Source organism: Diceros bicornis, chromosome 36 (assembly GCF_020826845.1).
Source record: "Diceros bicornis minor isolate mBicDic1 chromosome 36, mDicBic1.mat.cur, whole genome shotgun sequence".
NCBI classification, from domain to species: Eukaryota; Metazoa; Chordata; class Mammalia; order Perissodactyla; family Rhinocerotidae; genus Diceros; species Diceros bicornis.
The window spans coordinates 15,582,282-15,604,940 of record NC_080775.1 but is presented as its reverse complement, the minus strand read 5'-3'; the positions used below and the strand labels follow the sequence as shown (position 1 = coordinate 15,604,940).

General features: G+C 39.9%; 1 protein-coding gene across 3 annotated transcripts in view; it reads left to right on the top strand.

Moving 5' to 3' along the window:
- The window catches only part of NMT2 (N-myristoyltransferase 2), a 71,144-nt gene extending 48,830 nt beyond the window's left edge, over positions 1–22,314 (top strand). Inside the window, exons 9-12 of one of the 3 annotated variants that reach the window (XM_058532472.1) lie at positions 8,787–8,957; positions 17,234–17,401; positions 19,265–19,402; positions 20,615–22,314. In XM_058532472.1, coding sequence (XP_058388455.1) covers positions 8,787–8,957; positions 17,234–17,401; positions 19,265–19,402; positions 20,615–20,710 — 573 coding nt within the window. In that variant the 3' untranslated portion in view covers positions 20,711–22,314. Of the gene's footprint in view, positions 1–8,786; positions 8,958–17,233; positions 17,402–19,264; positions 19,403–19,580 lie in introns of those variants that run through there. The other 2 variants (XM_058532473.1, XM_058532474.1) reach the window with 2 other exon arrangements.
- The last annotated feature ends 345 nt before the right edge of the window (positions 22,315–22,659 follow it).

The window sequence follows — 22,659 nt, the reverse complement described above, 5'->3', positions numbered from 1 at the left end:
TAATGGCTCTTAACTGCTCGACCCGCGCCCACCAAATTTGTGGCCTTTTGGCTTCCAAGATGCCCTTGGCAATGGCCTTCACTTCATGTGCATATTAACCCACAGCAAAGTTTGTCTAAATAGACGCCGGTCTGGTGAGACCCGCAAACTCACCAGTCTGTGGGGCCGGCATGGACAGTAGGCTTATAGGGCCTATGCCTGCGTCCTACCCTATGGTATTTCCTTCTTATGACACATGACACAAAAGACAGAGACAAAAGAGAAAAACAGAGACTATCTCTGGGAGGAAAAAGGATCAAGATCAAAACCAAGAGTACTCTACCAAATTTACCAGTCACTAAAAGCACAAGAAACTAGTTTCCCAAATATTTTCTCCTGCCAATCTAAATTTAGAAAGAGAAAAAAATTCTCACTGCTTGCTCCTACCAGACCCCGAAGATAGAGATTCCAGGAGGCTGACGTGGTAAGAAATCTTACCTTTTGCCGGCTTTCGTCAGGCGTTCCCCTATCTCACCATCTGCAGTAGCCCAAGGAGAAGGCAGTTCTTCCAGCCAGAGAAGGCAACTTGCCAGCCAGTGGGGATCCTGGCGACTACGCCAAAACTGTAGGGAGAGAGTGAGAATCCCCTTCTGCCCTTTCCCTTAAGGTTCTTATGGCTGGCCAAATAATCAACAAGACAGGTTAGCAGGAGAAAATAATACCAAGTTTAATAACATGTATACATGGGAGAAACTCAGAAATGAGCAACTCGTCCTTCTGTCTAGCTGCCCGCTTAAGTATTGTAACTAAAGGCGAGGAAGGTGTTGGGGGTGGGTAGTGGTCTGGGACTTCAGAGGGCAAGAAGACAACTCACATGGAGATAGAAATGCAAATGTTTGCCTGACACTTCTTCTCAGGGTCATCTATAGAGAATGTGGTCAGGGAGAGAGAGAGAGTTTTTGATAAAAGGGGCTTGGTGCCTTTCCTATTGTAACCTCTATCCTACGTTATCTTTACAGCCATCATGATAATAACTCCTTCCTGAAACAGATCTTTTGTTTTAAATTCTTTAGGCAGTTTGGGAGGGGAAACTCAAATATTCTTCCTGAGTTCTCTGAGTCCTTATTGTCTTCAGCTCGAAATAATCCGTATACCAGAGTGGTGCGTCCTGGGGTAGCTTGCCCTGAGCACCATCATAATCAATTCATAAAAGTGACATCCAGTCACTGTTGCCATATATCATTGGTTAGGAGCAGATTACAGGTCCCACCCACACTCAAGACGAGTGGATCACGAGAGTGTGAACACCAGGAGGTGGGCATCACTGGGGGCCATCTTAGAATCTGTCTGCCACTGATGGGATCTTCTATTTTAAGTTTTGATTTCGTCAGAGCTGTTCTTTCTTTTGGGTTGTTACAGAGTAGTTTAGCAGGTATTTTAACTTGATTGAAGGATTCACATGGAGTGTACCCATGTTCCTCTGAAAGTGGTGAGGACTGTGGTGGCTTTCCTAGGGGCAGCAGACTCCGTTCCTTTTGTCTTTTGGCCAGTTGTGTGTTTACCAAATGCACGTCTTCAGTGGCTACATGAATTGATGTCTTTTCTCTGATGATAGTCGAGAATCAGCTAATTTCTGACCTGAGGCAGAATGTAATCAGGAGAGAAGACAAGGTGAAGGAAACCAGATGCTGGAGATGTCAGGCTCATCATTCTTGGGCTTCGCCACCTGGCAGCAGGATTGGAAGGCACATTCTTCCTGTCTGTCTTAGCTGTTGTTGAGACAGTGGGGGCTCGAACTGAGGAACTCACCACCTCTCTGTGAGGCCAAGGAGGGAGCGGGAACATAGAACCGCAGGCAGTGTGACGAAGGAGGGTCCACGTGACCTGGGGAAGCAGTAGCAGGCCTCTCAAGTGGGGGCGACAGAAATGAAGGTGAGAACATGGAGGTGTGAACACTGAAATGGAGAAATAGGGTGGTGTTCAGAGAAGTCACAGCATCATCGTGACAACAGTTACTGATCAGTATTCTTTTGAAGCTAGAGACAATTTCTGCTAATGGCCAAGACCCAGAGTGACTGAGAGGGACAGAGTCCCACAGAGCACAAATGGCAGTGAGAAAAAAGGGGCACAGTACACAGCTAGGATGAAACATCGCCTCTGCAGGCACCGTTTATTCTCAGTGTCCTCCTTGCCAGTCATTAAATACTCTGCTATATGCGAGTTGAAATAAAAACTTCAAGGGTGCCTGCTTTTTTTTGCTAGGGGCTAATGCTGTTCTACTTTGGTCTCCCCAGATTGCAGTGTATTGAACCTAAAACAGCTCGTGTGTAAGGAAAGCACCCACTTACATGTAGGTTGCCTAAAATGGAACGAAGAATAGGAATTTTAGTACCTATCATTAGTTTATTCAGGATGATTAGAATTTAAGGTGCTGAATGTACTTTTTTTAATGTTTCTTTTTTTTTTTTTTTTTGATGAGGAAGATTAGCCCTGAGCTAACATCTGTTGCCAGTCCTTCTCTTTTTGCTGAGAAAGATTGGCCCTGGGCTAACATCTGTGCGCATCTTCCTCTACTTTCTATGTGGGACACCTGCCACAGCATGGCTTGTTGAGTGGTGCTTAAGTCTGCGACTGGGATCTGAACTTGCGAACCCTGGGCTGCCAAAGCGGAGTGCACAAACTTAACCACTATGCCACCAGGCAGGCCCCTGCTAAAATTACTTTTAACTTGACTTTGTCCATCAGCCTTTATATTTTTGGAATATAAAGGAATCAATCAACTCATAGATAACAAAAGTTTAGACAAGTTGGTAGTAAATCACTGGGCAGGCAGTGGTTGTGAAGCCACACTTCAGCATCTTAGTTATGGTGGTCTTAGGTTACTTGCATAGAGCAGTCCTATCCAGCCATGTTGTTATGGTGACTGCCTTTTTCTTCCCCAATAAACTGACATTTATAAAGTGCTCTCACATAATTATTCAATATATTCTCACAACCACCTTTTGAAGTTGGTACTTTTTATCCCCATTTTACAGATGAAAAGACTGAGGTTGACACTTAGACAAGGGCCTGTCACTAATAAGTGGAGGACTTGGGATGCAGACCCCAGTCTTCCATATTTCCTCTGTTAGATCTGTCTGCTTCTGCCATCACCTCTAACACACCCCCTGTGGGGGCACCGTGGCCCAGTCCCACCCCATATCTCGCTGTGCAGTCCTTAGAGCATAGGTTCAGACAGGAAAGGGCGATTGTCAAGATCCAAACAGCTCTTGTCAGCATGTTCCAGTCTTCCTTCCTCCTTTTAAGTGGTAGGGAAGGAAAGAAAAACGAAGAGCAAATGAATGAACAAAAAGAGAGAGTGGGGAGAGGAGATGAAAGTACAGATGTCGGAAAATCGGAAGGTGCTGACCGCGGTCTCCTGGGTGTCTGCCTCTAGAGTTAGAAGCTGGACAATGCAGCATATACCAGACCACCTGCTCTCACAAGGGCCCACATGGATGATACCACCGCTAGCAATCATATCGTTGACGAACAGTTTTGTACCATTAAGCATAAAGTGAAGAACTGTATTGAATACAACTTTTGTTGTATGGATCAATCTCATTTTCTGATTCATCATTACTGTTTCTGCTTACAGTGCCTGCTTTATGTTCTCCTCGTGGACTTCTGAATATGAGAGTTAACATTTACTGTGGCCAGCATTATGCTAGACATTGAACATCCGTAGTCTCGTTTATTATTTATAACAATCATAGGAGGACAGGTCGTTAACCCCATTTCACAGAAGAGGACATTGAAACACCAGATTGATTTGCCCAGAGTCCTCTAGCCAGGACAGAGCCATCCCAGAGCCCACGCCATTAGCTACTGTTATCTAAAAGACTAAGGTTTCTTCAAGAGTAACATGTTTCCCTAACCTTTAAACACACGTCGGTTTGTTTTTAATTTGGTGTTGAACATTTCCAAACAAGTTGGAATTTTTTTTGGGGGGGGTTCAGTACTTTAAAGGTGAAGGAATTTGAAGTGGGTAAAAAGCAGGAGTCACATTAATCTGCCAGCATCTTTCTCGGGTTGCAAGAAAGACACGCTTGTGAAGACATGCTAAGACACGTGAGATTTGGTAGCAGTAGATGATTTTTTTTAGCGTTTAATGTCCTACTCCTTTTTAAGTCAAATAAATAACCGTAATCATTGCTTACATCTCTTCTCTGGAATCTTGGCTCCAAACAGTTCACACCACATAGTTTGACAGAGAACAACACTGCTTCTGTTTTTTAATAGAACTCTGAACTTTATCTGTATGCCTTGATACGCAGATGTTACATGGATTTCAGTATACATAGAGTCCAGCTAGTAATGCATATTAGTTGGACATGGGAATGTGTATCTGATGGTGATACAGACTTTGCTTAGGAAATTTAAGATTTTTCTCAGTTACTGGAAATGTTATTTTGCTTTTTATTGAACTCGCAGAAAACGTTACCACTCTTTCGGATTATGCCACAGCATACCATTTTTATCTAGGCTTAACGTTCTTCCCACCTCTTCCTGAAGACAGCAGCTATAATTTGAGTGTTTATTTTACATTTTAAAATTTATGTCATGCTTCTATAGGTTTTTTGGAGAGTATGTGACTTCACAATGTTAGAAAGAAGCAAGTTTAGGCTCAGATACGTGAGCCATTGTTAGTCAGCAAAAGTAAATATTCTCCCCCTGTCTTCTGGAACCTTATATTTTTTATAGCTAATATAGTCTGAAGCTCTCTTCTGCTTTAATGCTTCTGTAAAAACTTGTTTAAGTGCTTATAAGTGGCCAAGTTTATATACTTTCTCCCTTCCTCTTTGCCCACACAGGCTGTTTGACTGAGTCTTCCTTATCTAAGTTCTACTACCCATTTTTATGACCTTTGGAGACTTGAGACAGCAGTTCTCAAAGTGTGATCCAGGGACCCCCTGGAAGTCCCCGAGACCCTTTCAGGGAATCCGTGAAGTCAACACTATTTTTATAAAAACGCTAAAATGTAATTTGCATTTTTCACTTTTATTTGCTAACAAGTATACTGTGAAGTCTTCCAAAGGCTATGGAATGTATGCATGTATATATTTTGTGTTTGAAAATTTCTAACTGAATTTCTAACATGATAAATATGGATAGCTATAACCCACATAAGCAAAGCTCTTTGGGAGTACAAAATAATTTTTAAGAGCATAAAAGGGGATCCAAGACCAAAATATTTGAGAACTGCTGCTTTAAGGATGTCTGCTAGGCAAAAGATGTTGATTTTGGTGATTTCATGGTATAAATATTCAATGAATGAGAATTGTGCTGCAGAAGAATATTTTGCTCTAGAAAGAAGTTGGCAAGCTTTGTCTTCATTTCTGAATATTCTCTATTAACAGATATCATGTATTCTGTTGCTTTCATTAATTAATCTAATTGCTTGATATTGTTGATTGTTACTGAACCAGTATCAAAAGAAAGAACAGTCTAATATTAGGAAAGGCTGAGGCCAGCCCAGGTGGCCTAATGGTTAAGTTCAGTGCGCTGCTTTGGTGGCCCAGGTTTGGTTCCCGGGTGCAGACCTACACCACTCGTCAGTGGCCTTGCTGTGGTGGCTACCCACATACAAAAATAGAGGAAGATTGGCAGTAGATGTTAGCTCAGGGCAAATCTTCCTCAGCAAAAACAAAAAAAAAGAAAGAAAGAAATGCTATTTAAAATTTATCGAGGCTGGCCCCGTGGCTTAGTGGTTAAGTGCGCATGCTCCGCCGCTGGGCGGCCCGGGTTCGGATCCCGGGCGCGCACCGACGCACCGCTTCTCCGGCCATGCTGAGGCCGCGTCCCACATAGAGCAACTAGAAGGATGTGCAACTATGACATACAACTATCTACTGGGGCTTTGGGGGAAAAATAAATAAATAAATAAAATTAAAATTTATCGAGATCATTCTCATGTCAGAAAATAATTTTTTTTAATGACCATAGTATACATTCTATATGGTTTTGGTCTTCCTACTAGCATTTAGAAATGTATTTTTGTTAACGTTTAACAGCATTTGGAAATCACATAGGTTCCCTCTTGTTATGAGAGGTTCGGGGATTCGATCGGAGACGTAAAAGACACTTTCCACTCCAAACAAATGGACTGAAGATATATTTTATTATATAGAGGATAGTAAAGGCGACAGTCTGCAAACAGATCCAAATAGGTCAAATATTAAGAGGGAAAAAACATCAGCCCGACTGGAAAGGGAAAACACCCACATCGGCTGAAGAGAAATGACACAAATCAACTGGAGAGAGAAACACCAGGTTGACCGAAAAGAGAACACATCAAATCAATTACTTCATATCAAATCAGTTACTTCACATCAAATCAGTTACTCACAACATCCACGCCCCACTGCCGGGAGAGCCCTGTCAATCGACGCGGCTGGGCAAGGATCACACGTCCTGGGCAAGGTGTCCCTTCCACAGGTGGAACTCTCACCGGGTCTCAGTTTCCAGCAGTTTTTATACCATCAGTAATTTTCAGAGTAAGCAATTACAGAGTTTGCAGAGCAAGCATTTAGTGTTCCCATGTACAAAATGGTTATCAGTGGCGTACGTGCACTGAGCCCCCTGGCTAACATCCCGGCCCAGTAGTTGTGTACGTGCATTGTTCTCTTTGGTTATCGTCCCAGCCCGGCACAGATGGCCAGTCCATCCCGTGCTACGACGCTCCAAGAGCCTTGAAATGTTACAACTTGCAACTCCCTCCGTGAGAGAAAGGCCAGTTCCCGGGAAAAGGCCAGTTCCCACCACACAGAAAGCAGCTTTTATATTTCTTTTTGTGCTGGTGGCTGTAGGTCAATGGAGCGGCCAAACATGGCTGTACTCACGTCAAGACACCTCTTCCTATAAATTGCAGTATAGAAATGCTACCAAATACTGGCTGGCTCAGGGGAAACAAAAGAAAAATATAGTTTCATGCCTGGCTGGCATATAAATACCAGGCCATAGAAGTGTCATCTCTCCAGAGCTGCCAGTGACTTTTACCATGTCTGCAGCCTTCACCTCACCTTATTGGCTAAATAATTGTGGTACAGAACATAGACATTCATTTCATTCCTTCAACGCATATCCAGGCTGTTAGTACACTGCTCGCCTGAAGGGTTAAGCCTTGGATGGAAGCTGGGACCTGGGGATTTCTGGTCCCTTGGCTTTGAGATCACAGAAAGACTAGAAGTATGAGTTCTCTACTAGATGTTGAGGACTTAATTTCTCTCAAATTAGACTAGTAAAATATATATTAGCTGCATTACTATGTCTTTATAGATTACATAAGTCATAACTGAGTGGCACAAGGTAAATACTTAGCTGTTGGGTCTGTAAATACAAAGAACGCATCTCCCATCTCCCCACCCCACTGATCAATACTCAGTCACACTCTTTGTCACGGAACCTTAGAAGCCTCAGCACAACCACTAACATCCATGAGAGCTGGTGCTCAGGATGAAATCCTGGTTTCCATCTCGGGCTTCTGCCATACTACTAGTCTAGGGCATGCAGGCATTGCAATGAGCTAATTTTAGAGGCAGTTCTTTATTTTAAAGTATTTAGAAATAATTCAGGACAGAAAAGGTACAGTAGCAATATTTATATACACATTATTTATCACTTAAAATTTATCCAGTACTTCAAGAAAAAAAGTCAAGTGAACTAGAGAAATGAAGTTGTATTTCTAAGTTTTTAAATTTTTTTTTTTTTTTTTTTTTTGCTGAGGAAGATTCACCCTGAGCTAACATCTGTGCCAGTCTTCCTCTGTTTTGTATGTGGGTCACCGCCACAGCATGGCCACCAATGAGTGGGGTAGGTCCATGCCCGGGAACCGAACCTGGGCCACTGAAGCGGAGTGTGCTGAACTTAACCATTAGACCACGGGGCCAGCCCCCTAAGTTTTTAATTTTTTGTTTGTAAAACAGGCAGATGTGGTGGCCTTTCTCACTTCGGTCTCAAGTGCCCTGGTGTCTGGACAGTTCCTAGAGAGCTCAGTGATGTCTGGAGCTCTTTTGAGGACAGGCACTAGAACAAATCCAAATGGGGACCTGTCTTGACCTTTAGGTTATTGTGTTCCTGTGGCCTAATGTAAAAATTGTGATGCTGTGCAATAATGGATTCACATACCTGTTCTGATCACCTTTAATCAAAAGATGGCATGAGAGGCCAGAGCCAGTCCTCGGTAGCCAGCCATTCATCTTGAGAAAATACTCGGCAGTGTACTGAAATGCTTGCCTTCCCATTCTCACCAGTATGATTTCCTTTTGTTTTTGTTGCTCATGAGAACAAAATAGCCCCATCCTTTTCATGGGCCATTGAATAAAATGTTTCTCAGCTGTTTTCAAAATGTCAGACAGGGCAGATTTAAAGCACAGTACTGCAGAAGACATTCTTCTGTCCTACCATGTAGGCTGCTAAAATTCTCGGCATTGGTATATAGATGAACTTGGAGTGTTCCCTTTGATGTTGTTTGGGTCATGGGCGATACCAACCAATGACCGGGTACACAGAGACAAAATACAACACATTGTCTAGCATATATTCTAACTCAGTGCTTCTCAAACTTTATGTGTATGCACATCACCAGGGAATCTTGTTAAGTTGCAGATTCTGACATGGTAGGTCTGTGGCAGGGCCAAGACTCTGCAGTTCTAACAAGCTCCTGGGTGATGCTGGTCCAGATGGTCTGTGGACCACGCTTTAGTGCACAGTACTTTTGCTTCTCTTATATTTAAACTTCCCAATTTGTTTTGTTTTACTCTAACAAGGTTACAAAGACTTCAGGCTTGAGACCGATGGAACCGAGAGATATCAAAGCAGTTCGAGAATTAACCAACACTTACCTGAAGCAGTTTCATCTAGCCCCGGTGATGGATGAAGAGGAAGTTGCCCACTGGTTCCTCCCCCAGGAGCACATTATTGACACGTTTGTAGTGGAGGTAAAGATAAGGTGATAAGATAGTACAGAGAAGTATGAAAACACGTACAGTGGAGTCTGTTTTCCAGAAAGATCATAGAGTGCCCATCTCTTTCCTTCTTCCATGACTCACTGCTGCTGTACCAGATTTCTGCTGACCTTGGTAGAACCAGATTTTCTTCTTACAGTTTTCATTCCTGGATAGAACACACTTTACCACTTATTAATGTGAAATCAGGATACTTTTCTGTTGTCACCTGTGTGATGAATTGCTTTTTGCAGTTTTGAAAAAGCCTATTTGGATGACCTCATCTGAGATAGACACATTCCAAAGTTTAACATTCCTTTGGTTTTGCAAAACTGGCTGGAACTGAACTGCCTTTGGTTGAGATGGCATAATTCAGCCACTTCACTCAACCCTTGTTCAAGGGAAGGAAGGAGAAGTAACAGTCTGGATTTTCTGATTATTGGTGAGATGAATTTAACAGAGCACTTTTTAAACCTTTTTTTTTTTTGAAGCTTAAATCTGTTGTTGAAATGACATTTCACTTAGAAGCTTTTTTGGTTGATGTGGGGTTGGGTTAAGAAGTGGGATTTAATCTGGTAAGTACCTGGAGGAGAGAAGAGAGGGAGGAGGCCAGTTAGAGCTGCTGTAGTGGTCCGTTCACTATTCAGTCATAAGCGTTGAGCCGGCAGCGTATTTTCAGCATTGCCAGACATTGTCTGGATGTGGGATTATGGCCAAATTAGGGCAGTAGTGGTGGGAGCGGACAGGGTAAATACAAAGGATGTTTCTGGAGAACAACTGAGCAATCTTTGTGCTTAAATTTTTGTTTCTAAAAGAATGCTAGAGTGGACATCTTTGTGCAGAAATCTTAGTGCTCCTGTGTAAATTTCTCCAGGGCAGCAGTTCACAAAGTTATTTTTTTTTTTGGTGAGGAACATTGGCCTCACACCTGTTGCCAACAGGCTAACACCTGTTGCCAATAATCTTCCTCTTTTTGCTTGAGGAAGAGTGGCCCTGAGCTAACATCTGTGCCCATCTTCTTCTATTTTTTATGTGGGTCACTGCCACAGCATGGCTTGATGAGTGGTGTAGGTCCACACCCAGGATCTGAACCTGTGAACCTGGGCCGCTGAAGTGGAGTGTGCTAAACTTAACCACTGTGCCACTAGGCCGGCCCTCAAAGTTTTTGATCTCAGGACTTCTTTACTCTCTTAAAAATCATTGAGGACCTCAAAGAACTTTTATTTTTGTGGATTATACCTACAGATATTTACTGTATTCAAAATTGAAACAAAAATTGTTAATATTATTATTTAATTTAATAACAGTATAACAATAATAAGCCCATTACATGTTACCTAAATAACTTATTTTGTATGAAAAATAACTTTTCCAAAATAACAAAATTAGTGAAAAGAACGGTATTGTTATATATTTTTGCAAATCTCTTTAATCTCTGACTTAATAGAAGACAACTGGTTCCCACATCTGCTTCTGCATTCTGTGATATATTGTTTTGGTTAAAGTATGTGAAAAAAAAACTTCGCATGAAGCATTGAAGATATGGAAAAGAATGAGTATTTTAATAGGCTTTGCAGATAATTGTGGATATTCTCTATCTGAAATCATATTAATGAACTTTATATACTCTGTTAGGTGAAAATCCATTGGTCTGTCTTGTCCTTTGAATGAATCTTTTACCAGCGTCTGAGTTTGCAACATCATACATTGATCATTTAGAAAATACTGGTTGACTGAGTTACATAGATCTTCCCTATATTGATGTTTCATTGTATAATACCAAAAAATCACATTCATTGATTTCACCACCACTGTCATCAGAAAAGTATATGATGTAGCTCACAGTGGAGGATACAGGTTTTTCCAAACTTTAACTTGCACCTGAAAGCTCAAATTTTATCATTGGCAACAAATCCTGCCAGTTTTTTCCTTGAAGCGATAGGCTCACAGCATTCATTTTCTAGAAAAGCACCAGATACCCAAGTCTGAGTGACTATAGTTTGCCAGTCCTGCTTTCGCACAGTGTTCCATGAAGAAAGTGTCTAGTTCAGCTCACAGCTCAGTCGCCTGAGGGCTTCTCCTGGAGACAGCCCTATGTCTGAGGCTGCAGCAGAAATGCCTTGTGCGTACTTCCTGTTTCATCACACAGAATATTAACAAGATGTGTTCTTAAGGGTTGAGAGTTAATAAAAATAATCATTCTTAAGCAAGGACATGCCGAAGCGAAACCTTTTTTTTTTTTTTTTTTTTTTTTGTGAGGAGGACCAGCCCTGAGCTAACATTCAATGCCAATCCTCCTCTTTTTTTGCTGAGGAAGACTGGCCCTGGGCTAACATCCATGCCCATCTTCCTCCACTTTATATGGGACGCCGCCACAGCATGGCTTAACAAGCGGTGCGTCGTTGCACACCCAGGATCCGAACCGGCAAACGCCGGGCTGCCACAGCGGAACGTGTGCACTTAACCCCTTGTGCCACCGGGCCGGCCCCCCGAAGCGAAACCTTTTTTAACCGTGAGGGTGTGGTGGTGAAGAATAAACTGACTACCATAGGGTTGGTGCTGCTGCCTTGTTTTGTGCTGAGGCACCGGCAGTGGTTGGTACCCACCATGTTTCTGCATTCTCAGTGCAGATGTCCACGTGGTGGACAAGGCAGAGAACTTCTCAGTGCTGCTATGGAAACGGTTTTGACCTCACAGACTTCTGAAGGGGCTCAGGTATCCACAGGAGTTCACAGACCACATTTTGAGAACTGCTGCCCTAGGATACAGACTTTAGAAGTCAAGCTGCTGAGTTTAAGGGTCAGACCTATCTTTAACATTACTGGAGACTGCCACTTAGCTCACCAGAGTATCTTTTAGCAGTGCATGAGAGGCCCTAGATCCTCCCAGCCTAACACTTGAGAATTATCAGACTTTAAATGTAGGCCAGTCTGATGGGTATCAAATGGTATCTTGTTTTTAATTTATATGTTTTCTTATTAGTAATGAATTTGAACACCTCATAAATCTGTTAGCTGTTTTTATTTCTTCTTATATGAGTTTGCTGTTCATATACTTTGCCTGTTTTTCTTTTTGACTGTAATCTTCTTGATTTGTAAAAGTTTTTCTGTATGCTGAATACTAATACTTTGTATTGTGGTCTATTTCTGGAGTCTCTATTCTGTTCCATTGATCTCTGTGTCTATTCCTCCACCAAAACCACACTGTTCTGATTACTATAGCTCTGTAGTATGCCTTGATATCAGATAGAGTGATTCTTTCTACTTTATTCTTTTTTGTCAAGATTGTTTTAGCTAATCTATTTCCCTCTCTTTTCCATATAAATTTTAGAATAAGCTTGTCTTTGTCTACAAAAAACCTTGCTGGGATTTTGATCAGAATTACATTAAATCTATAGATTAATTTGGGGAGAATTGGCAAGTCTTCCAATCCATGAACATGGTATATCTTCATTTATTTAGATCTTTAAAAATTTTTTTTATCAGTATTCTGTAATTTTCAGCATCCAGATCCTGTACATGTTTTCTTAAGTGTATACCTAAATACTGCATTTTCCTTGGAATGATTATAAATAATATCATGTTTTTAATTTTGGTTTCTGCATATTCATTGTTAGTATATAGAAATGCGGTTGCTTCTTCTGTGTTGATCTTATATCCTGCAACCTTGCTGAAATCACTTCTAGTTCCAGGAGTGTATTTGTAGCTGTCTTGGTATTTCTACATAGACAATCATGTCATCTGCAAATAGGGACAGTTTGATTTCTTCCCTTCTCATCTGTATGCCTTTTCTTTCTTTTTCTTGCCTTATTGCAGGGGCTAGATCTCCCAGGACTTTGTTGAATAAGAGTGGTGACGGTCGACATCCTTGCCTTGTTCTTGATATTAGGGGCAAAGCATTCAGTCTTCCACTGTGAGTCTTACACCATGATAGTTGAAGGTTTCTTGTAGATGCTTCTTATCAATTTGAGATAATTCCCAACTTGCTGCGAGTTCTTATCATAAATGGGTATTGGGTTTTTTCCAGTGCTTTTTTTTGCTTCAATTGATATGACCATATGATTTTTCTTCTTTAGTCTGTTGATATGGTATATTCATTGATTGATTTTTGAGTGTTTGAGCACCCTTGCATCTTGCATACCTACAAAAAATCCACTTGGTTATGGTGTATAATTCTTTTTATACATTGTTGGATTTGGAGTGCTAATATTTTGTTGAGTTCTTGAGAGATACTGGTCTGCAGTTTCTTTCTTTCTTTTTTTTTTTTTTGTACTGTCTTTATCTGGTTTTTGGCCTCATAAAATGAGTTGGGAAGTGTTACTTCCTCTTCTGTTTTCTAGAAGAAATTGTATAGAATTGGTGTTAATTCTTTAAATGTTTGATAGAACTCTCCAGTTGAAACCATCTGACCTTAGAGAATTCTTTTTTTTGTTAAAATAATGAATTCAATTTCTTTAATGGTTATAGGAGTATTCAGATGATCTATTTCATTTTGATTGCGTTTTAATAGTTTGTGGTTTTTGAGGAATTGGTGCATTTCTTCTAAATTGTCAAATTTATAAGAGGAAAGCTGTTCATAGTATTCCCTTTTAATGGCTGCAGGATCTATGGTGATATCCTTTATTTCATTCCTCATCCTGATGATTTGTATCTTCTCTCTTTTTATTTTTATCAGTCTAGCTAGCATTGTATCAATTTTATTGATTTTTTCCCCCAAAGAACCAAGCTTTTTTTAAATAATTTTATTTATTTATTTTTCCCCCAAAGCCCCAGTAGATAGTTGTATGTCATAGGTGCACATCCTTCTAGTTGCTGTATGTGGGACACGGCCTCAGCATGGCCGGAGAAGCGGTGCGTTGGTACGTGACCGGGATCTGAACCCGGGCCGCCAGCAGCGGATCGCACGCACTTAACCGCTAAGCCATGGGGCCGGCCCAGAACCAAGCTTTTGTTTCATTGATTTTCTCTGTTGTTTTCCTATTTTCAGTGTCATTGATTTCTGCCCTTATTTTTACTGTTTCCTTTCTTCTGCTTCCTTTGGGCTTATTTTGCTCTTCTTTTTCTCGTTCCTTGAGGGAGGAACTTAGGTTATTGATTTGAGATCTTTCCTTCAACAGTGTAAGCATTTGGTTCTGTAAATGTCCCTCTCTACACTGCTTTAGCTGCATCCTACATATTTTGGTATGTCATATTTTCATCTTCATTCAGTTCTATGTATTTTTTAATTTCTTTTGACCCTTCTTCTTTGACTATGCAGTATTTAGAATTCTGTTGTTCAGTTTTGACGTGCTTAGCAGTTTCCTATTGATCTAGTTTGATTCCATGATGGTTGGCGAACACACTCTCTATGCTTTCAACTCGGTTAAGGTTCTTGAGGTTGTTTTAGGCCTATATAGTCTATCTTGGTGAATGTCCCATGTGCGTGTAAAATGTGTATTCTGCTATGTTGGGGTGAGGTGTTCTATATATGCTAATTGGATCCTGTTGATTGTGTTATTCGGATTTCCTGTATCCTTGCTGATTTTCTTTCTAGTAGTTCTATCAGTTGATGAGAGGGGTGTGGAAGTCCCCAACTGTAAGTGTAGGTTTGTCTATTTCACCTTCCAGCTCTATCAGTTTTTCTTGTATTTTGAGGGTCTTGTTTTAGGTACTTCCACATTTAGGACCTTAATGTCTTCCCAGTGGATTGATCTTTTTATCATCATGTAATCCCCCTTTGTCTCTAGTAATTTTCTTTGCTCTGAAGTCTACTTCATCGGATATAATATAGCCACGCCTACTTTTTTAAAATTAATGTTGGCGTGGTATATCTTTTTCAGTCCTTTTACTTTCAGCCTGTCTGCGTCATTAAATTTGAAGTGAGTTTCTTGTAAACAGCATATAGTTGGGCGGTGTTTCTTTATCCACTCTGCCAGTCTTTCTTTTGATTGATGTATTTAGACCATTGACATCTGATAATTACTGATATGTTAGAGCTTAAGTCTGCCATTTTATTATTTGTTTTCTGTTTGTTTCCTCTGGTTCTTGTTCCTCTATTTTTTTTTCCCTTGCCTTCTTGTGGGTGACATGAACATTTTTCAGGGATCCTGTCTTGTAGTGCATTTGGGTGTAGTTGTGTAGTTTTCATGATGGTTGCTCTGGGTCTTACAATGTCCATATGGGACTCATCACAGCCTTCTGGTACCCATGTTTCACCACTTCAAGTGACCTCGCTTCCATTTCTGTTCCTTTCCTTTCTCAACTTTTAAATATCCGTGTCTTGAGTATCAGATGGTGTTATAATTTTTATTTGAATCACCAAGTAGATTTATAAAACTCATGAGGAGAAGCATGGTTTATAGTATGTACCCAAATTTCTGCTCTTTTTATCCTCCTTTCTTCCTTCCTGATGTTCCAGGATTTCTTCTTTTTATTATCTCCTTTCTGTTTGAAGAATTCTTTTGGCCAATCTGAAAGGTGTGTCTGCTAACAACAAATTCTTTTAGTTTTCATTTTAGGGAAAGGGTATTTTGTCTGAGAATGTCCTTATTGCCCGTTCATTCCTGAAGGATAGTTTCACCAGATACAGAATTCACAGTTGAATGTTCTGTTCTCTCAGCACTTAAAAAATGTTGTGCTGCTTCCTTCTGGCCTCTGTGGTTGCAGATGAGAAATCTGCTGTCATTCTAATTGCTATTCCCCTGTAGGTAATGCATTCTTTCTCTATGGCTACTTTCAAGATTTTTCTCTGTCTTTAGTTTTCGGAAAGTTAATCGTGATGCGTCTTGGTGTGGGTTTCTTTGGGTTTATCCTGTTAGGGTTCACTCAGCATCTTGAATCTACTGTGTGAGTTTTGCCAGATTTGGGGAGTTTTCAACCACTGTTTCTTCAGGTACTCTTACAGCCCCAAGTTTTCTCCTTTCTTTCTGGGACTCCAGTGATTGAATGTTGGCTCTTTTGTTACTGCCCCACAGATCCCTGAGACTTAATTCTTTTTTTTTCAGTCTGTTTTCTTTCTGTTGTTCAGATGAGTAAATTCTACTGAATTCTTCAAGTTCAGTGATTCTATCCTCTGTCATCTCCACTCTACTATTGAGCCCATACAGTGAGTTTTTTGTTTTTGTGTTTAGTTTCTGTTATGGTATTTTTCAAGTTGAAAATCCTTATTAAAGCTGAAAGTTTAGGTCCTGAATTCATTTCAGTACTAAGCTGCTAATACAGAACAGTAGAGAATCACTTCAGCTTAATGTCTTCAATTCCTTAATGTCTTAAAAAAAGGTTTAATAAATCAGAAATGCTCAAAAACTAGATGATCCATCCTTTTGGAATTTTCTGCTGAAAGAAATACTATTAATGGCATGCATGTGGTCTAGCATCCTCAGCTATATCATTCAGATATGTCATGGTTTGGATTATATGCAAACTGCATAGGCCACCATGGCTAATTAAAACAACCCAAACAATACTGGCTAATTTCTTGTATCTAAGGGTATACCGGTGATGATGAAATGAATATCATCTTTTGTGTCTCTTTTGATTTTTGAAAGCTTCAGATTTTCTCAGTTATTCACACATGTATATTTTGGTGCAGTACCAATGCTTTTCACCAGTTTCTCAAAAACAGCTTCCAGACACTATCCAACTTTACTTTAAAGTTGATAAAATTCTTGCCTTATGCCAAGAAGATGTGAGATATTACACAGTGTCGTTTAGTTGGAGAAGGCAGCCTCTATCCTTAGTGCTCTTACTTCTGCAGAAACGATGGTCTTCTTTTATTTATTTTTTATTTTCTTCCCCCAAAGCCCCAGTAGATAGTTGTATGTCATAGCTGCACATCCTTCTAGTTGCTGTATGTGGGACGCAGCCTCAGCATGGCTGGACAAGTGGTGCATCGGTGCGCGCCTGGGATCCGAACCTGGGCCGCCAGCAGCGGAGCGCTGGCTAAGCCACGGGGGCAGCCCAACAATGGTCTTCTTTTATCACTGTTCCCTAAGTCTGGACAGACTCATTAGTCAACCCGAGGGATGCTTTCCTTTTAGAACATTCTACTTAAGAACTTTATGCAAGTTGCTGACTAGCGCCTGGGCTAAGGAACAACTCCATGCTTTTCTCAGGCTCTACCCAGCACACTCTGAGGGGCTCTGAATCAGACTGCTGTGAGAGAAGTGTGAGTTGTTGCTTTTCCTTCTAACAGAAAGTTATGGTTCAAGTCGAAGATCAAAGAGTTAGCTTAAATGCATGGATGAAATTTGTTCAAGGAGGTATTTACCTGACATTACCTTTGTTCTTTAGAACTCCAGTGGTAAACTAACTGACTTCCTGAGCTTCTACACACTCCCCTCCACAGTCATGCACCACCCTGCTCACAAGAGCCTCAAAGCTGCCTACTCCTTCTACAACATTCACACGGAGACGCCCCTGCTGGACCTCATGAATGATGCGCTCATTATAGCCAAATTGGTGAGAGACTCACTGCTTTTTGTCCCATGTGTTTCTCCAGATATGTACATTGAAGTATATAAAACATCTTACTGTATTTTCTTCCACATGGGTGGAATTTATTTGGGATATATTTTTTTACTATTGATCATCAATCAAAGGAAGAATTTTATAAGAGTTTTTATTAGTGGCTGTTTTCATCATTAATTCTATTGCAGCATAACCAAAAAGACATTTTATACAAATTAGAAACTTTTAAATCTTATATAAGAATACATGAAATCTATAACATAGGGAATGTAAGAAAAATACATGATCCCATGATATAAGGAAAATACATGAGTGTTTGTGTTGTAGGGAATAATTAGCAACAATACGTTTTTTGTGTGTGTGAGAGGAAGTTTAGCCCTGAGCTAACCTCTGTTGCCAATCCTTCTCTTTTTGCTGAGGAAGATTGGCCCTGAGCTAACATCCATGCCCATCTTCCTCTATTTTATGTGGGATGCCTGCCACAGCATGGCTTGATAAGTGGTGCATAGGTCTGTGCCAGGGATCCAAACCTGCGAACCCCGGGCCACTGAAGCGGAGCGGGCAAACTTAACCACTACGCCACCAAGCCGGCCCCAACAATACATTTTTTGATTCAACTAAATAGTCTCTGAATTTTAAAATTAAATTTTATTTTTAAAATTAAGAGGATTGTGTTAAAGGAATTTAAAATGAAAGGAATTAAATTCAAATCGCACCTTACTATATTTACATTATTTTTCTATTGCCTCAGTGTAGTAGTTAGGATAATTGTTAAATTCTTGCTACAAATAAACATTTTCCTTGAAAAAGAAATTGAAATCAGCTGACAGATACATTCTGCTATAATTATCAAATAGGAGAAAATATTGTTCATAAGAAATTGGGAACACATCAAAAGTGTTTTCCTTTCATTTATCTAGTATTTAGTAATTGAAAACATTTTTTTAAAAAAATCGATTACTCTTGGATCCCAAAATCAACGTGATCTTCTGATTCCTTGATCCTATCGTTCATTTTGAATTACTTTCCAAAAAAGGCCAGTAAGAAGTTATTTAAGGTAAAAACCCTGAGAAATAGAAATTTAGCTGCTTCATCTATATCACATTTTGTATAGTATTATTATCTAACATTTTAAAGACTTTCAATTTTTACTAATAAAATTTTACTAATTTATTTCACATTATCAGGCCAAGACAGATATACTACTCAAAGTCTTTACAACTTTGGCTTCTTAGCGTTAGCTTCAGCTAAGTCAGAACTTAGAAAGGCCAATAACTAACAGTTCTGGAGATGGAGCCATCTAGGCAACTGTTCCTTCTAAAATAGGGACAAAATATCTTCTGAAATCTTAATGGATTATTTTATGTCAGTGTTAGGCAGCATACTACCTTTTTTTTTTTTTTTAAAGATTTTATTTTATTTATTTTTTTCCCCCAAAGCCCCAGTAGATAGTTGTATGTCATTGTTGCACATCCTTCTAGTTGCTGTATGTGGGACGCAGCCTCAGCATGGCCGGAGAAGCGGTGCGTCGGTGCGCGCCTGGGATCCGAACCCAGGCCGCCAGCAGCAGAGCACGCGCACTTAACCGCTAAGCCACGGGGCCGGCCCCATACTACCTTTTTTGATTCAGCATTTCTAGCTAATCTTGCTGACTCCTCAGATTCCCTTCTAGTATTCTAAGACAGTTTTGAACTGAATTCTTAACCTATACTATATATGGCAGACATTAAACCTTATTATAAATGCATATTCAGAATATTCATAGAGGAATTAAATGTTATACTGAAATACGTAATCTAGAAAACACGCTAGTCCTTTGAAATTTTAAATTTTAAATCCTTTTTACATTGGCAGAAAGGATTTGATGTATTCAATGCACTAGATTTGATGGAAAACAAGACATTCTTGGAAAAACTCAAGTTTGGTATAGGAGATGGCAATTTACAGTATTACTTGTACAACTGGAGGTGTCCCGGAACAGACTCTGAAAAGGTAAGTGAAGTTGATATACCCTTGGTAAACTTAATAAGTTTACCAAGAAATCTCATATTCACTTCTCTTAGGATTATATTTTTAGTATCTTTTTAAAAATACGGATCTGTTGTACTACATTATAATTTAATTTCCTTGCTTACCTGTTCTTACTGTTCTATTTCTTCCCTCCCTTTAGGTTGGACTTGTATTACAATAGATGGATATTTCTATTTCTAGAACTCTGACACCGTCATTTGTTAATATTCTATTTAATGATTTATGGAACTGCCATTCCAAAGAAGAAATAAAAGCACAACTTAAGTGAAATCGATGTAGTCAATAACAATCAGAAAAGATGAAAAAACATTTGTATGTGACCAGTAGTCCACATTTCTAGCTAGAACATTAAGATTTATCCTTTGTTCCACCTGTTTACTTATTTGTAGGAGGGATGAAAGAGTACAAGGAGCACATTCCTCTAATTTTCACACTTTTGGCTGTCTCTTGATGAAGAGAAGGTATTTTTCCACTCTCTAAAAAGGGACTGTTCTTCTATGGACTGAACCGCAGTCACAGAATTGTGTAAGGAAATCTTTGCCATTGTGTGGAGATAAACTGCGGCATTTCTGTTTATGAAGTGGTGGTCTTCTTGTCTGTGTAACGGAATGAAGGATCCATTTGGAAACTCTTTACTTCTGTCACCTTACGTGATATCATTGAGGACATGCATGGAGTCACTGCTTCTGTGACTCCGTGACGAGTGGTGGATGTTTGAGAGTAGAGCGAGGTGAAACGTACTGGTGACTAGTACATTCATTTCTCCAGAAGCAGAGTTGCCAAATCATACACACACAGGTTTGTACTTGGATCTGCAACAGGTCAGTGGATTGGTTCAAAAGCAAACTTTTGTGCAAACATCGAGTGTGCTCTCTGAAGGAGTACACACCCCTGACTGACAACGATTCGCTGCTGCGGCACAAACTCCTTTCTTCTCGGCAACAGCAAGGATATGTGAGGAAAAGCAAAGTGCTCAAGTCGAAAGAAATGCCCAGTGGCATTTATTCCTGCTATCAGGACACTGATAGTTTGAATGTTTTTATTACTTATGCAAAATTGCACATATTCCTTTATGCTGACTTTAATTTATCATGAAAGCTGTCATGCTAATGGAAAATGTCTTATTTGTAAATAAGTATTCATAATTTTGTTACTGATTGTGTTTTTATCTAGAATTTGAAAAACCATTTCCTCCGTGTACATATGTGTGTATATATTGCCAAGAGTCCACGGGGAAAAAAAGATACTGGATGTGGCCACGTCAGCTGACTCGGAGTCCATGAAGCAGATACTTCTTCCTGCCTTTACTGTACCAGTGCCTCGGCTGTTTGTCCAGAAAAATTTAATTATTTTAGACAATATGATGGCCTTTCCTTCAGGTTATAAGTGTCAAATGAAACCAGTCATATCTTATACCAGGCAGGAGCTAGCCAACTACGGCCCACGAGCTAAATCTAGCCCATTGCCTGTTTTTGTACAGCCCACGAGCTAAGGATGGTTTTTACATTTTTGAATGTTTGGGGGGAAAAAACCAAAAGATGAACATTTTGTGATGTGTGAAAATTAAACGCAATTCAAATTGCAACATCCGTAAATAAAGTTTTCTTTGAACACAGCCGCACTCATTCGTTCATGAATTGCCTGTGGTTGCTTCATGCTACAAAAGGCAGTTAGTTGTTCCAGTGGCGATCATATGGCCTGAAAGCCCTATTTACCATGTGGCCCTTCACAGAAAAAATCTGGTGACCTGATTTACACTAAGGAGCTGAAAGCCACTTTCTCCAGCTCCACATTGTCCTAAAGACCAACCACAGCTGTGGCATCCCTGAGACCACCACTGGAGGGCGCGCGTGGGCCCCCACAGTGGTGCGTAATTACGACAGCGCTGTTTACTTTGTTGAAGTCTCGAGAGAAGACTTCTACTCATTGGGGAGAGTTCAAACCCAGTTGCATTACCATTCTTTGTTAACAGAAGGGGAATGGCTTCAGAAGCAAAAGTGAACCAATTCGTGGAAACATTTTTTGAGACACCAGCAGTAACTGAGATTTTAACTTAACCTGGAGTCAAGGCTGTAGTTGGGAATTATGTTCCACTCATTTTTATGGCACAAAGTCTTATGCGATGTAGGTTTTCAAATAACTGCAGAATTGCCAGTGAGAAATTTTGTCATGAGAGTACCTCATGATGAAACTATGACACTGTTCCTTTATTCATTTATGCAATTCTGATTGTTATAGAATTCACATTCTTTTATTTAATCATTGTAAAATACAGGTATTAAATGAGTAGCACATTTGCCTCTTTACAATTTAAGCAGATTACCAATGAACATTTTAAAATAGAGCATTGGTAAAAGTGCTGGTGTTTATAAAGTACCTATTAGAACTAAATTTCAGTGCAATATGTCTTGTAGATTCAAAAAAACTATTGTCCTTCATCCTGTCAATACTGACAATGCTCTATTCCATGAGGTATCCTCCCTCTCCCTTTTTTCTTTTGCCAACATGGCATTCAGTAAGATTTAAATGAAAAGAGGTGGCACAATTCATGAGTCAACCAGAAAACAGGCTGAAAAAAACTTTGGCCATCGAACACCTTCCCCCTAAATTACAGAAAGTAACATTCCCAAACACACACAGTAGATAGCAGACACTTGAACATAAACATAGAGCACTGATTATGCTCCATTTCCTAACATGAAGGACCCTGGTCATTGCAGACCCAACTCTGAGAATCCAAGCTCCTCAGATTGTCTCTCCTCTTCCTGCCACATTTCACCTAATTACCATCATACTTTTTATACACGTTCCATTTGCAAGGAAATAAGTTAACATATTAAGGGGTGAATTCTAACTAGTCAAAATGCCTTACCTGGCTTTTTCTTTAAGTGTCAAGCCTTTATACCAAGCCTATGCTTATGCCTACCTACAAAGAAAGTCAAATTGACAGGAAGTAAAAAATGATGTATTGTTTCTAAAGAAAATATATTGCTTGGCATTTAGTATCTTTCCTTTAAAACTGATAATAGATCTGCAGTCTGGTTTCATCTACCCCACTAACCAGAACCATGTATACTGCGGCACATTTTCCAAGTTTGATAAAAAGATGTTAAGTACTGTAGGGTACAGATGTTCTTGCTTACAAGCATTGTACCAGCCTTTTACAAAGTGAATTTATATAAGCATGGACATTAGCTTCAATAAACTTGTTTTGATAT